This window comes from Pseudophryne corroboree, chromosome 1 (genome assembly GCF_028390025.1).
Source record: "Pseudophryne corroboree isolate aPseCor3 chromosome 1, aPseCor3.hap2, whole genome shotgun sequence".
Taxonomy (NCBI): Eukaryota; Metazoa; Chordata; class Amphibia; order Anura; family Myobatrachidae; genus Pseudophryne; species Pseudophryne corroboree.
Genome location: NC_086444.1, coordinates 713,222,090 through 713,238,237, shown reverse-complemented (window position 1 = coordinate 713,238,237; position 16,148 = coordinate 713,222,090). Strand labels below are relative to the sequence as shown.

The 16,148-nt window shown below is 47.6% G+C and overlaps 1 protein-coding gene across 1 annotated transcript in view; it reads right to left on the bottom strand.

Moving 5' to 3' along the window:
• The window catches only part of HNRNPM (heterogeneous nuclear ribonucleoprotein M), a 304,130-nt gene that overhangs the window by 28,677 nt on the left and 259,305 nt on the right, over window positions 1–16,148 (bottom strand). Inside the window, exons 13-14 of the mRNA XM_063915138.1 lie at window positions 14,679–14,762; window positions 4,568–5,226 (exon numbers count right to left, since the gene is read on the bottom strand). Coding sequence (XP_063771208.1) covers window positions 4,568–5,226; window positions 14,679–14,762 — 743 coding nt within the window. The remainder of the gene's footprint in view (window positions 1–4,567; window positions 5,227–14,678; window positions 14,763–16,148) is intronic.

Sequence of the window (16,148 nt, the reverse complement as noted above, 5' to 3'; positions counted from 1 at the left end):
ATCTGCAGATGCGAGCCCGACCACTGTGCGAGCACATCCAGTTGAAATGGACGCGAGTGAAATCTTCCGAACTGAAGCGCTTCGAAAGCCGCCACCATTTTGCCTAAGAGGCGAATGCACAAATGTACCGAGACTGTGCGTGGCTTGAGCACTAATTGTACCAGATGGCGAATAATCTGTACTTTCTGTTGTGGTAGGTAAATTCTTTGATTGACCGTATCGAAAATCATACCTAGGAATTGAAGGCGTTGAGACGGAATTAGATGTGATTTCTTGAAGTTGACAATCCAACCGTGGTGAACTAGTACATTGTACATTAGCAGCGCATGTTGGAGAAGTATCTGTTGAGACGGGGCTTTGATGAGCAGATCGTCTAAATACGGAACTATTGTCACTCCCAGGGATCTGAGATGAGCTATCATCACAGACATCACTTTGGTGAATACCCGAGGCGCTGACGATAGGCCACACGGTAGAGCCTGAAACTGGTAATGGTTCTGGCGTATTGCAAACCGCAAGAACCTCTGATGAGGCTGCCAAATCGGAATGTGTAAGTACGCATCCTTGAGATCTAGCGCAATCATGAACTCCTTTGGCTCTAAACTTGCAATCACTGAGCGCAGAGATTCCATTTTGAATCTGTAGTAAGTTACGTACCGATTGAGACCCTTTAAGTTCAATATTGGTCTGACTGAGCCATCCGGCTTCGGTACCACAAACAGACTGGAATAATAACCCTGACCCTGTTGGTGTACAGGAACCGGAATCAAAACTGCTGAATCCAGTAGAGACTGAATGGCAATTTGCAGAACCGCCCTCTTGTCGTCCGACAGAGGCAATCCGGTCTTGAAAAACCGCAGTGGCGGAAGACAATCGAACTCTATTTTGTAACCTTTTAACACTAAATTGCGGATCCACCCATCCACGGATGTCTGGAACCACGCCAACTGGAACGTCTGAAGGCGTGCTCCCACAATCGGAGAACCGAGATGGGCTGGTAGCCCGTCATGCCACTGGCTTGTCGGTAACCTTAGCGTCCTGACTAGTTGTGTTGGTTTGTTGGAAACCACGTCCAGGACCACGTCTACCAGGCGTGGCTGTTCCTCTGCCACGTCATCGAAAGGACTAAAGGATTTGAACGAAGGTCCAGAGTACCTCCTTCCTGGTACCGGTGGAGGCAATGGTAAGAAAACAGACTTTCCTCCCGTAGCCTCAGAAATCCATGTGTCCAATTCAGGACCAAACAACTTCTTGCCATCGTAAGGTAACGCCTCTATACCTCGTTTGACCTCTGCCTCCGCTTGCCAAGAAAGCAGCCAGAGTGCTCATCGTGCCGTAACTAGCGACGATGAAATACGAGAAGTGAGCTGACAGACGTCAGTAGAAGCTGTACAGAGATACTCCGCAGCCTCACACATTTGATCAGCAAGAAGTATAAAGGTATTCGTCATGTAGGGCAGACTTAAGTTCTGTTATCCATACTATGAGCGCCTTAGTGACCCAGATACCAACCAAGCCAGGTCTCAGCAGCACTCCTGCTGCTACATACATGGACTTTAGCATAGTTTCTATTTTGCGATCTGAAGGGTCTTTAAGCGTAGTAGCCGCTGGCACTGGTATGGTTAATTTCTGTGTAAGCTTCGACACTGACGAATCAACTGTTGGTGGATTCTCCCATGTACATGTCACAGAGTCTGGAAACGGGTAACTAGACTTAAATCTGCGAGGTATAGAAAACCGTTTATCTGGAGTCTGTCGTGTTTCTACTAACATCTTATTAAGAGACTCCGACACAGGAAAACTTATTGGAGTTCTTTGTCGTTTAGTAAATACGACCTGATCATTTGTGAGAGGCTCCTCAGTTTCTGTAAACTTCAGAGACTGAAGCACCGCTCTGATGAGATTATCAATACCTGAGCTGTTAAAATCCTCACTATCTGACTCCACTTCGCCCTCCTCACCCTCATCTTGTGCCGTGAGGTCTGGCATGGAATCGTCAGAATGCAACATAGCAGAAACTGGTAAATCATAAGACATATGAAATTTATCCCGTCTACCTTGGACCTTTCGCAAGGCTGAGACCCCTCTGGTAGTTCTGGCGGTCTCACCCTAGACTCAGATCTTGCCGTTTGCCGCTCCTGTCGAGCGGCGGTCAATTCTGATTGCAACCCAGCCAGTACATTGGCTAGCATTTCCCATGGAGGGTCCGAGGAGGAAATTGGCTGTAAAACCGGAGCAGAATTTTTATTCGGAACCGAATCCACAAAACATACTGTACATGTGGCAGATCCATCCGGTAACACACTGCCACAGACTTTGCAATTATGCTTTTTAGTTTTTGCTGGTGCCTTACTCATTATGGCGACAGACAATACAATACACCAAAACAGACACTTGCACGACTCAGTAAAATAGTACTAAGGTGTCTCTATATATATATATATCTGGCCAAGTGCAGTACACGTGGCCAGTACTATGAAATGTGATCCCAAATTCCCACTAACACCCCTGCGCCTCCGGTGGAGTAGAGATGTAGTACTGGAACGTTCTGGAATCACAGCAGGAAGACACAGGAAGCATGGTTAACAATGGCTGCCATGCTCACACATAATCACAGTGCAGGTTAAAGTGCCATTTATATGAAATCCTGTGTAAATCACCCTGCAGCCTAGCATACTGCTGTTGCTGCAGGTTTACCCTTTCATGCCGCTGTATTGCCCCCTCTGTGTAAATAACCCTGCTGTTACATAATCACCGTGCAGTAAGGCCCCCCCCCCTCCCCCCTGCATGCTCCGTTTCGGAAGCAGAGCGGGCGGGCAGCGCAGCGTGTGGGGCTGCCAGCGGGAGCCGGGTAGCGGGACGCGCAGGGACTGAGAGCGGGGAGCGCGTCTTGAAGCGCTGTGAGCAGCGGTCGTGCAGCGGTGGGGCCCGGAGCGGCGGCGGCCGTCTGCAGAGGGATCCCGGCGTCAGTAACAATGTCCCCACACAGCGGGGCGGCAGCGGGAGCTGACCGCCCCGTTCACATACCTTGACTCCTGCTGCTTGTGATGAGGCTCCGACGGGGCTTCTCTGCAAGCGCCGGCCAGCCTGTGCAGGAGATCTGTGTGGCTGTGAGGGAGCTCATTCAGTGAGGACCGACACGCCACTGCTGCTATTAGCAGCTTGCACTATCCCTGACCCTGCCTTTTGGAAGGGGGAAAGGGATGTGTATGAAAAAAGAAAAGCTTAAAACAAAAATTATTCAAAAGAATCGTGGACCCAGCCACAATGACCTGTTGCTACTTCGAGCACAGAAAAAACACTGAGGTACTCGGGGATATGGAGGGGTGGAGTGTTCTAAATTTAAATATTCCTACGGAAACCGTCCATATCCCAAGAGTACTCCAGTGACCCCTAGTGGATGAAAAAGAAATAGGAAAGCTTAGGGCTGCCCAACACAGCCCTGTGACCATGGTCCGGCTCCTGCCGCACCAAACAGAAAACTGATTTGCCTGAGTCAGTGGGCGGGGATATATATGTACGAGCCCTTTGCATCTTAGGAGGACTGAAAGCATGTGATCGCTTTGTGCCAATCCGCTGTCGCTCCATCATATCCCATTGTTATCCTGTGGATAACCTGTGGACCCTGCCGGAGAAAAATGCAATATTTAAGTATTAGGGAAGTGCGTTTAATATTAATGTACCTTGGAGCATACAATTAAATGCATAAAGTTATGTTAATACAGTATTGTAGTGTATTATCTTTAATGTACTACATTTATAGATCACATAAGTCCCTTGATTTAAAATACCTATCTTACAGTAAGTTGCACATTTTGAACATTGCTCAATAATTCTATGAATACTATGGAGCTACAAATATGTCCTCATACATCTTTGCTGCAGTCACGCCAAACAGCCCTTCTTGGCATGCCAGCTCACGTGAGAATCTTCTAGCATCGGGAGTCTTTTTTGACAAAAATGCATCTTAGTCGGAATGCATTGTGACTAGGACGTATAAGACGACTGTGCTGATTAATATGATATATGAAACTTGTATATCTGTGTGCAACAGGGTCTCTGAATCTGTATACAATGTGCTACAATGTAGTAGCCACAGCTTTTTCCAATATAAGTTCTGTTCTGTATACGGACTCACACACAAGTGTCACCTCAAATTAATATATCAAAGTGTCATATCAAATGAATCAGCACAATCTCTTCATGCGCCTTAGTCGCATTGCAAAAAAAAGGATGCCCGACGTGAGTAGAGTTGCATGGAACCTGGTGGCTTACTCACACTGCATGGGGTATTGAGGCCGGATGTATGAGAACACACATCTGTATCTAACGGATTTGCTCACAAACTTGAGAATGTTAGTGCATTAAGAGTATGTTCGTGCATCAAGTGTTTCTCCAAAAATCGAAAAATAATTCATCTGGTAAAAACCAAATGCAGCAAAGACGGAATAAAATAGGTTTTAATATGGATAACCTCTATGTCTAATAATGTAAAACACACCAAAACAGCCCTCCACAAGCTGTTGCATTATGGTAAAGAAAGGAATAAAAATAAAGCCATACTCACATTTCGAACAAAAATTTGGCATCCCTTACGCGGCAGGGTATTTAGTCGAGCTGCACCAATTCCTCCAGGAGAGCCCGCAAAATTGCTTTGGTCGATGTCCATTGGCCTGTCAAAACTTGACCCTATACCTTGTCCCATACTGGACCCCATCCCAAGGATCGTACCCATTCTATCGAAGGCATTTGAGCCAATATGGTCTAGTCCCGTTCTAGCTATGGAGTTGCTGCCAAGGATGCCCACAGATGGCAGTCTGTCTATTATAGGGCCCATACGATCCAAACTCGATCCAAATGATGAAGATCCTAAATGATCAATGGCAACATCAACTCTATCAACACCAGAGCCAATTCGGTCCAAGCTTGATCCCATTCGTTCTAGGCTGGAGCTAGTCCTGTCAACTGAAGAGCCCAACCGGTCCACACCATAACCCATACCAGTGCTCATCCTATCTAGATTAGAGGCAACAATTCGATCAAGGCTGGCGGAATAGTCCATGCCCATTGGCGAACTAATGCCAGATGCAAGTCTGACTGCACTAGAACTAAGACGATCCATGACCATCCCCATTCTATCAACTTCTGGTCCAACTCTGTCTATTCCTTGACCAATGCTAGAGCTCATTCTGTCCATGTTGCCAATGAGGCTGCTTGCTCCAGACCCTGAAAAAAACAACACATAAATGCCATTAGTAATCAAACAATAGTTTTAAACTAGTTCTGCAAAGGGGTCTGAAGACACATCTTTATTTTAGGAATGGATAGACTTTATAAAATTGTGCGCAATAAAAACATTTGGTGCAGTTACACAAAGTGCAAAAGAGTACACATCCCAAATATACTCATAGGGCAATAGTAGAAACAATTCTACATCTTCAAGCATTTATTCATACAGAGATTGAAACATGCTTCGCCCAGATCCCCCATCTTCTTGCGAAAAATAAGATTTTACTCACCGGTAAATCTATTTCTCGTAGTCCGTAGTGGATGCTGGGACTCCGTAAGGACCATGGGGATAAGCGGCTCCGCAGGAGACTGGGCACAACTAAAGAAAGCTTTAGGACTACCTGGTGTGCACTGGCTCCTCCCACCAAGACCCTCCTCCAGACCTCAGTTAGGATACTGTGCCCGGAAGAGCTGACACAATAAGGAAGGATTTTGAATCCCGGATAAGACTCATACCAGCCACACCAATCACACCGTATAACTCGTGATACTATACCCAGTTAACAGTATGAAATATAACTGAGCCTCTCAACAGATGGCTCAACAATAACCCTTTAGTTAGGCAATAACTATAAACAAGTATTGCAGACAATCCGCACTTGGGATGGGCGCCCAGCATCCACTACGGACTACGAGAAATAGATTTACCGGTGAGTAAAATCTTATTTTCTCTGACGTCCTAAGTGGATGCTGGGACTCCGTAAGGACCATGGGGATTATACCAAAGCTCCCAAACGGGCGGGAGAGTGCGGATGACTCTGCAGCACCGAATGAGCAAACTCTAGGTCCTCCTCAGCCAGGGTATCAAACTTGTAGACTCTTACAAAAATGTTTTAACCCGACCAAGTAACAGCTCGGCAAAGTTGTAAAGCCGAGACCCCTCGGGCAGCCGCCCAAGAAGAGCCCACTTTTCTCGTGGAATGGGCTTTTACAGAATTAGGGTGCGGCAGTCCAGCCGCAGAATGTGCAAGTTGAATCGCCTTATTGCGCCTAAATTTAGTGCCCCCCCTCTCTTTTTAACCCTTTGAGCCTGAAAACTACAGGGGAGAGCCTGGGGAGCTGTCTTCCAGCTGCATTGTGAAGAGAAAATGGCGCCAGTGTGCTGAGGGAGAAGCCCCGCCCCTTTTTCAACTGACTTTCTCCCGCTTTTTCTGGAATACTGGCAGGGGTAATTTTACATCTATATAGCCTCTAGGACTATATATGATGTAGATTTGCCAGCCAAGGTGTCATATATTGCCCTCAGGGCGCCCCCCCCAGCGCCCTGCACCCATCAGTGACCGGAGTGTGAGGTGTACATGAGGAGCAATGGCGCACAGCTGCAGTGCTGTGCGCTACCTTGGTGAAGACCGAAGTCTTCTGCCGCCGATTTTCCGGACTCTTCATGCTTCTGGCTCTGTAAGGGGGACGGCGGCGCGGCTCTGGGAACGAACACCAAGGTCGGGTCCTGCGGTCGATCCCTCTGGAGCTAATGGTGTCCAGTAGCCTAAGAAGCCCAAACTACCACCTGTTAGGTAGGTTCGCTTCTTCTCCCCTTAGTCCCTCGCTGCAGTGAGTCTGTTGCCAGCAGATCTCACTGTAAAATAAAAAACCTAAATATACTTTCTTTCTAGGAGCTCAGGAGAGCCCCTAGTGTGCATCCAGCTCAGCCGGGCACAAGAATCTAACTGAGGTCTGGAGGAGGGTCTTGGTGGGAGGAGCCAGTGCACACCAGGTAGTCCTAAAGCTTTCTTTAGTTGTGCCCAGTCTCCTGCGGAGCCGCTAATCCCCATGGTCCTTACGGAGTCCCAGCATCCACTTAGGACGTCAGAGAAATATCATTATGAAAGCAGCAACGCAGCATGATTCTGTTTTCCTCTACACAGAAAAGTAACGCAGCATGATTCCCAGTTTTCCTCTACACAGAAATGTAAGCATCTGGTGATGTGGTGTATTGAAGAACACAAAAACTTATCTTTATGACTTCTTACTTATGAAACAGGATGCAACTTTAGTTCATATTATAGAGATCTCAAAGTTGGAGCATGAGGGAGTTGATTAATCAGATGATTAATAAGAGGACTCTGAGACATGTAACAGATACAACAGTGTGGCCATGGACATAGGATGGTTACAAAGCATGCATTTTCTTACAATCCAAATATAATTTACAGTAAATCCAATACATACTGGATCTGTGCAGTATACAAACACATTGAATTCATTAGATGGGTGGTGAGTAACACAATATTAGTGATTACCCTTAGTCCCAGAAGGAGATCATGGACTGGTGTCTATACAGGCATAAGAAAAGGCTAAATACTATATGGCCGGTTGGTGAATACTGTACACAAATGTGTCACAAGAGTAAAAAAAAAAAAGAAAAAGAAAAAAGAAGGACAGCAATACTTACTCTGGTTGTTATTATTTATTTATTACCAGTTATTTATATAGCGCACACATATTCCGCAGCGCTTTCCAGAGAATATTTGGCCATTCACATCAGTCCCTGCCCCAGTGGAGCTTACAATCTATATCACATGTACACGCACACACTTTCACGCTAGGGTTAATTTTTGTTGGGATCCAATTAACCTACCAGTATATTTTTGGGATTGTGGGAGGAAACCGGAGTACCCGGAGGAAACCCACGCAAGTACGGGGAGAATATACAAACTCCACACAGTTGGGCCATGGTGGGAATCGAACCCATGACCTCAGTGCTGTGAGGCAGTAATGCTAACCATTACACCACCCGTACTGCCCAAATATGGTTAGGACCATATTTGAACCCTTAGAAGAATGCATGATGCAGATGACGATTAAAGTAACACTAAGACCAATTTATTAAAAATAAGAATTTAACACAATTCTAACTACTGCTTTATTTGACATGAAAGAGTAAATTATGTATGACACTACAATTTTCACGTTCATTCTCAAGAGGCACCCCTGCATGGCTTGATCTGCTAAATGTAGTGTGGTGGTATATGTCAACATTCAGAATGTAGACATTCTCTATGTCGACAACACATTTTCTACTGTTAAAGCTCTAACCCAGTAATGTTGACATAGTGGTATTACAGTGTTGTCCTCTCTGCACTCTTCACAGCAACAGATAGCGTGCAAAACAAGTGTAAAAACGAGATTTATGGTAAGAACTTACCATTGTTAAATCTCTTTCTGCGAGGTACACAAGGATTAACATCGGGGTGTGGAGTAGGATCTTGATCCGAGGCACCAACAGGCTCAAAGCTTTGACCGTTCCCAAGATGCACAGCGCCGCCTCCTCTATAACCCCGCCTCCGTGCACATGAGCTCAGTGTCGTTAACCAGCCCAATGCAGTAGCAGGTACTAGAGACGACAAATCGCTCGTAGCCAATTACACCAAACACCACAGGAGAGGGTGTCAGCGGCTATGCCACACCAATCCAAAGAAGCTAAGTGCGTCAGGGTGGGCGCCTTGTGTAGCCCAGTGTGCCTCGCAGAAAGATTTAACAAAGGCAAGTTCTTACCATAAATCTCATTTTCTGCTGCAGGGTACACTGCGCTCCACAAGGATTAAAAATCGGGGCTGTCCCAAAGCAGTTCCTTATGGGGGGGGGGGGGGGGGGGCGCACTGTAGCGGGCACAAGAACCCGGCGTCCAAAGGAAGCATCCTGGGAAGCGGAAGTACTGAAGGCATAGAACCTTATGAACGTGTTCACTAAGGACCACGTAGCGCCTTGCACAATTGTTCAAGGGTCGCACCATGGTGGGCCGCCCAAGAAGGGGCATTAATAGTGGCAGGAGCTGGACGACCGGCCTGCACATAAGCATGTGCAATCACCACTCTAATCCATCTGGCCAGGGTCTGCTTCAAAGCAGGCCAGCCACGTTTGTGAAAACCAAACAGTACAAAAAGAGAATCAGATTTCCTAATGGAGGATGTTCTCTTCACATAGATAGGGAGAGCCCGTACCACATCAAAAGATCGTTCTTTGGAAGACAACTCGCGAGAATTAAAGGCCGGAAACACAATCTCCTGGTTAAGGTTGAAGGAAGACAACACCTTGGGTAAATAACCCGGTCGCGTTCTAAGAACCGCCCGGTCACGGTGGAAAATCAAATGGGGGGACTTACAGGATAAGGCACCCAAGTCCAAGACCCTTCTAGCTAAAGCAATAGCCAGCAAAAACAACACCTTAAGGGAAAGCCATTTAAGGTCAGCAAAGGCAAGAGGTTCAAACGGACTCTTGCAAGGCCTCCAGAACCACCGACAGATCCCAAGGGGTCACAGGTGGTACATAAAGAGGCTGAATTAGCAACACGCCCTGACTGAATGTATGAACATCAGGTAGGGCAGTAATCTTTCTCTGAAACCAAACCGACAAGGCTGATATGTGAACCTTGAGGGAGGCCAGACGAAGGTCTAAGTCCAGGCCCTGTTGTAGGAGGCCAACAGTTTGGCCGTGCTAAACTTGAAAACGTCATGATTGTGAGACGCACACCAAGTAAATTAAGCATTCCAGACCCTATGGTAAATCCGAGCAGAAGCCGGCTTACAGGCCTTCAACATAGTTTGAACGACCGCCTCAGAAAAACCCTTGGCCCTCAGGATGGAAGCTTCAAGAGCCATGCCGTCAAAGCCAGACGGGCCAAGTCCTGGTAAACAAAAAAAGCCCTGAACGAGGAGATCTGGTCGTTGTGGAAGTAGAAGGGGACGATCCAACGAGAGGCCCTGTAGATCGGAGAACCATAGCCGCCTGGGCCACGCTGGAGCGACCAGAAGCAGGTTTCCTCCTTCTTGCTTGAACTTCCGTATTACTCTGGGCAGGAGTGACACCGAAGGAACACATGCAGCAGCTGAAAGTTCCATGGGATTGACAGAGCATCCACGAACGCTGCTTGAGGATCCCTTGTCCTTGCTCTGAAGACCGGAACCTTGTGATTGTGTCAAGACGCCATCAGGTCCACATCTGGAAGGCCCCACTTGTCCACGAGAAGTTGAAACACCTCTGGATGGCGGCTCCATTCTCCGGCATGTATGTCCTGACGACTGAGAAACTCCGCTTCCCAGTTGAGGACCCCCGGAATGAACACTGCGGATATGGCAGGCATATACCGTTCTGCTCACTGAAGAATCCGTGATACTTCCCTCATTGCCATGCGGCTTCGAGTGCCGCCTTGATGATTGATGTACGCCACCGTGGTGGCGTTGTCCGATTGTACTTGAACAGGTCTGTTCTGTATTAGGTCTGTTCTGTATTAGAACACTGCCCGCAGTTCCAGAATATTTATCAAGAGTAGAAACTCCTCCTTATTCCACCGACCCTGAAGCGAGTGTTGTTTCAACACCACGCCCCAACCTCGCAGACTGGCATCCATCGTCAGCAGGACCCAGTTGGATACCCAGAAGGGACGGCCCCTGCTCAGTCGTTAGTCCTGAAGCCACCAGCTCAGTGATAGGCTGACCTCCGGAGACAAGGAGATAATGTGAGAACTGATTCGGTGAGGCAGGCGGTCCCACTTGGTCAGAATCAACTTCTGCAGAGGGTGAGAATGGAATTGAGCATACTCCACCATGTCGAAAGCAGACACCATGAGACCTAGCACTTGCATTGCCGAATGTATCGACACTTGCGGACGAGATAAGAAGCATCGAATCCTGTCCTGAAGCTACAGGACTTTCTTCTGAGACAAGAACAACCGTTGGTTGTGAGTTTCCAATAACGCTCCCAGGTGCACCATGCTCCTTTCAGGAACCAGGGAGGATTTCTTCCAGTTGATTAGCCACCCGTGGGCTTTCATGAACTGGACCGTCAGATCTAGATGACACAGGAGAAGTTCTGGGGAATTTGCCAGGATCAAAAAATCGTCCAAGTACAGTAGGATCCTGACCCCTTGATGGCGTCATTACCGCCATTACTTTGGTGAAAACTCGTGGAGCCGTCAAACCAAAAGGTAACGCCCGAAACTGGTAATGAAGGTTGCCCACTGCAAACCTCAGGTACTGCTAATGAGATACCGCAATAGGAATATGTAGGTAGGCATCATGTCCAGGGAGACCATATTGTCCCCAGGCTCCAAGGCCAGAACAATAGAGCACAGAGTTTCCATACAAAACTTGGAGACCCGCACATACTTGTTCAAGGACTTCAGATTGAGAATGGGCCACGAGGACCCGTTCGGTTTTGGGACTAGAAACAGCGGTGAATAGAACCCCTTGTCTCTCTGAGCCAAAGGCACCTGTATTACCACTCCTGTGGTCAGGAGGGAATATACCACCGAATGCAGAGTGTTTGCCTTTGTCGGGTCCAGAGGAACATCTGTCAGGCAAAATCGATGAGGGGGACGATTCTTGAAGGGTACGGCCTAATCTCGAGTGACGACTTCCCTTGCACAGGCATCGGAAGTGGTCTTCAACCATTCCTGGGCAAAACCTAGAAGTCGACCCCCCACCCTGGGATCCCCCAGAGGGAGGCCCGCCCCGTCATGCGGCAGGCTTGTCAGTTTTGGAAGCAGGCTGACGAGCGGCCCAGGCCCGCTTCGGTCTGGGCTTGGCAGGTTTGGAAGCACGAACTTGCTTCGGGTACGCCTGACCTTTTGCTTTACCTGGAGGACGAGAAGGCCGAGGGAAATTACTTTTAACCTTCTGAGTGGAAGGAGCCGTTCTAGGTAGGCAAGCTGTTTTAGCAGTAGCCAGATCAGCCACAATGTTATTGAGGTCTTCTCCAAAGAGAATGTCTCCCTTGAAAGCACCTCCAGGGCTTTCTTGGAATCCATTTCCACCGACCAGGATCTCAACCAAAAGGACGTAGTAGCAGCCTTGGCTGCGAGCACCCCGGCATCGGAGGCCGCTTCCTTAAGGTACAGAGAAGCCGTGGCAATATACGAGAGACATTGTCGAGTATGCTCAGATCTGTTGGAAGGCACCTCCGTCTCTAGAGCCTGAGCCCATGCCTCAACAGCTTCAGCAGCCCATGTTGCTGCAATGGTTGGCCTATGCACAGCCCCCGTTAGGGTGTAAATCACTTTCAAACAACCCTCCACACGTCTATCCGTCTGTTCCTTCAGAGAGGTGACGGTAGTTACTGGCAGAGCAGAGGAACTACCATGCGTGCCACATGAGAATCTACAGGCGGAGGAGTTTCCCAATTTTTACATAGCTCCACAGAGAGAGGATAGTGAGCCAACAGTCTCTTATGCGGTGTGAATTTCGTTCCCGGATTTTCCAAGGATTCCTGACATATGTCAGCCAGGTGTTGAGAATGAGGTAAAACTTGTTTAACCACCTTCTTCCGTTTAAATCTGTCCGGATTTTTAGTGACAGCCGCAGGTTCATCAGAGACCTGAAGAATGAGCCTGATAGCCTCAATCAAATCAGGGACATCCACCATTGACTTCCCTTCCCCATCAGAAGCATCTGAGTCAGTGTCTGTGGGGTCAGTATATGCACCATCCTCTTCAGAGGATGTGTCCGGGATAGCGGTGGATTGTGAGGAGGTAATGGCCTGTTTAGAAGACGTCATAGTCTTAGGTGGGCGAGAGTGAGATTTAGATTTAGTCAGTGACCGGTTCAATTGCTGTAACGGAGTTGAGATTTGATCTGCCCATGGGGCGGATTAACTGCAGGGACCATAAACTGCTGCATTGGCACAGGTGGTCCCACATGGGGCGCCAGTTTAGTTACAAGCGTGTTTAACAGCATGTAAAAGGTAGCCCAAGGTGGTTCATTTGTTGCCCCCGATGCTGCAGACCCACTGGGGGTTAAGGAACCCCCTGAACCTGAACTCTCTGCTTCCAAATTTTCCTGCAAAATGTCTGCAAGATCACCATCCATGCAATGTGGGAGAAGCCCCAGCTCCGTTGCCTCGTGTAGCAGACATAAGAAGCAGCACAATAACAGGCAACCTGGTACAATTCTTAGCAGCGATATACCTAGCAAGAACTCCCAGTGTAGTGTGACTTTCGCGTCAGCACAAACCGGGAATCCAAAAGATATATGGAGACTATAAATCACAAAGAAAAATACACAGCAAGTATATCTTGTGAAATACCTGTATTGTTTAAAAAACCTGACACACTTAGCCCTTCAGGTTACAGAATATAGGAGTAGAACGCTGAGTGAAATACCCGATATGGCAGTCACGCAGCAGCTACATGCACACACACACATATATAGTCACAAGCGTACCATGCAGAAATTATACACCATAAAACTGCACTGGACTAGCAATACTCTGTATAGCTATATATGTGAACAGTAGATATAACAAAACACAGTAGATACTGGATGTATATCACAGGGCGTTTGTACCACACAGCCCTGATTGTATGCACTCTCTTAACTAACACTGTCCCTTGAATACTAGAATACTTAAGTGTCCTGTAAAATGCACAGAGCAGATGAGCAGGCGGCTTTACAGAGGAGGATTTGCCCCAGCAGTACCAGGAACAGCGCAGCTCCGTGTGATGGCGGCTGACAGGTAGTGAGGGAAGAGATATGCAGCTACAGGGCGGGGAACATTTACCCAAATGGTGCCCTAGGGCTGGGGAAAGGGCTACAGGTTAGGCCTTATCCCCCTGCTGGCTTCCCCACTGGGCACTGCAGGCTTGTTAAAAATGTTTTTTTATGAGAGGAAAAAAAAAAAACACCTGTGCCCTGTGACTAGTGGAGCGGCTGTCCTTTACAGTGTCCACGGCCGCGCCGGATAGCGGTAATAGCGAGCCAAAGAGAACCTTACCTTCACTTGTACCTGCGGCCACGCGATCCCGGAGGTCAGCGGCGTGTGTAGGTGACTAATAGAAGGACACCAGAGCCTCCGCTGTAGTTACCCGGCAACCAGGGCGCGGGAGTATACAGCGCCGCTGGGGGAGTGATGGAGCTGCAGCAAACAATGTCTATTTGACATACATAAAAGCTGCAGCCCTTGAAGTACTCAAAAGTTTTCTTCTGAAATAAGCTATAATATGGGCTGCAATAGCAGCCCTCCTGTTGATTGCCTGCTTACTGCATGGCACCAACTTACAAACCTGAGCTCCTGTGCACGGAGGCGGGGTTAGAGAGGAGGCGGCGCTGTGCATCTTGGGAACAGTAAAAGCTTTGAGCCTGTTGGTGCCTCGGATCAAGATCCTACTCTACACCCCGATGTTAATCCTTGTGGAGCCCAGTGTACCCTGCAGCAGAAATACTTTTACTGGGTGTTTCTAAAGACTGGCTGGATAGATACTTAGGTGCACTTATTATACAGTAGCATTTGAGGTGTGCCATTAGGAAAATCTGTGAACAAGGTGCATTAATGACAATGGGTCAGTTCAAGCTGTTGCTCGCATAGATTTGTCCAAGTTCTAGCAAGCTGAACATAATCTGTAAGACATTTTTTTTTTGGACATACAACATGGGAACTGTTAAACATAACTAACTTACCTAACCCTCTATCAAAAGAATCACCATAACTTCTGGACAGAGAATTCAACTCAATTCGGTCTCCACTCAATCCATGATCAATTTCTATAGGAGAAAAGATAAGCTTGTGAATATGTAAGAGCTGTCAAAACACCACAATATTTTCCTAATCTTGTTATAAATATGGACTATACAGAAAACATTTAACGTGATCTAAAAAAACCTCCATATGAGACTTATGCAAAAAAAAATAAGAATTTACTCACCGGTAATTCTATTTCTCGTAGTCCGTAGTGGATGCTGGGGACTCCGTAAGGACCATAGGGAATAGACGGGCTCCGCAGGAGAATGGGCACTCTAAAGAAAGATTCAGTACTATCTGGTGTGCACTGGCTCCTCCCTCTATGCCCCTCCTCCAGACCTCAGTTAAGGAAACTGTGCCCGGAAGAGCTGACATTACAAGGAAAGGATTTTGGAATCCAGGGTAAGACTCATACCAGCCACACCAATCACACCGTACAACTTGTGATAAACTTACCCAGTTAACAGTATGAACAACAATTGAGCATCACACAACCGATGCCACATAACCATAACCCTTTGTTAAGCAATAACTATATACAAGTATTGCAGAAGAAGTCCGCACTTGGGACGGGCGCCCAGCATCCACTACGGACTACGAGAAATAGAATTACCGGTGAGTAAATTCTTATTTTCTCTAACGTCCTAGTGGATGCTGGGGACTCTGTAAGGACCATGGGGATTATACCAAAGCTCCCGAATGGGCAGGAGAGTGCGGATGACTCTGCAGCACCGAATGGGCAAACACAAGGTCCTCCTCAGCCAGGGTATCAAACTTGTAGAATTTTGCAAACGTGTTTGAACCCGACCAAGTAGCAGCTCGGCAAAGCTGTAATGCCGAGACCCCTCGGGCAGCCGCCCAAGAAGAGCCCACCTTCCTTGTGGAATGGGCTTTCACTGATTTTGGATGCGGCAATCCAGTCGCAGAATGAGCCTGCTGAATCGTGTTACAGATCCAGTGAGCAATAGTTTGCTTTGAAGCAGGAGCACCCAGCTTGCTGGATGCATACAGGATAAACAGCGAGTCAGTCTTCCTGACTCCAGCCGTTCTGGTTACATAAATCTTCAAAGCCCGGACTACGTCCAGCAACTTGGAGTCCTCCAAGTCACGAGTAGCCGCAGGCACCACAATAGGTTGGTTCAAATGAAAAGATGACACCACCTTTGGCTGAAATTGCGGACGAGTCCGCAATTCTGCCCTGTCCATATGGAAAACCAGATAGGGGCTTTTACATGACAAAGCCGCCAATTCTGACACACGCTTAGCCGAAGCCAAGGCCAACAGCATGACCACTTTCCACGTGAGATACTTTAGCTCCACGGTTTTAATTGGCTCAAACCAGTGGGATTTCAGGAAACTCAACACAACGTTAAGATCCCAAGGTGCCACTGGTGGCACAAAAGGGGGCT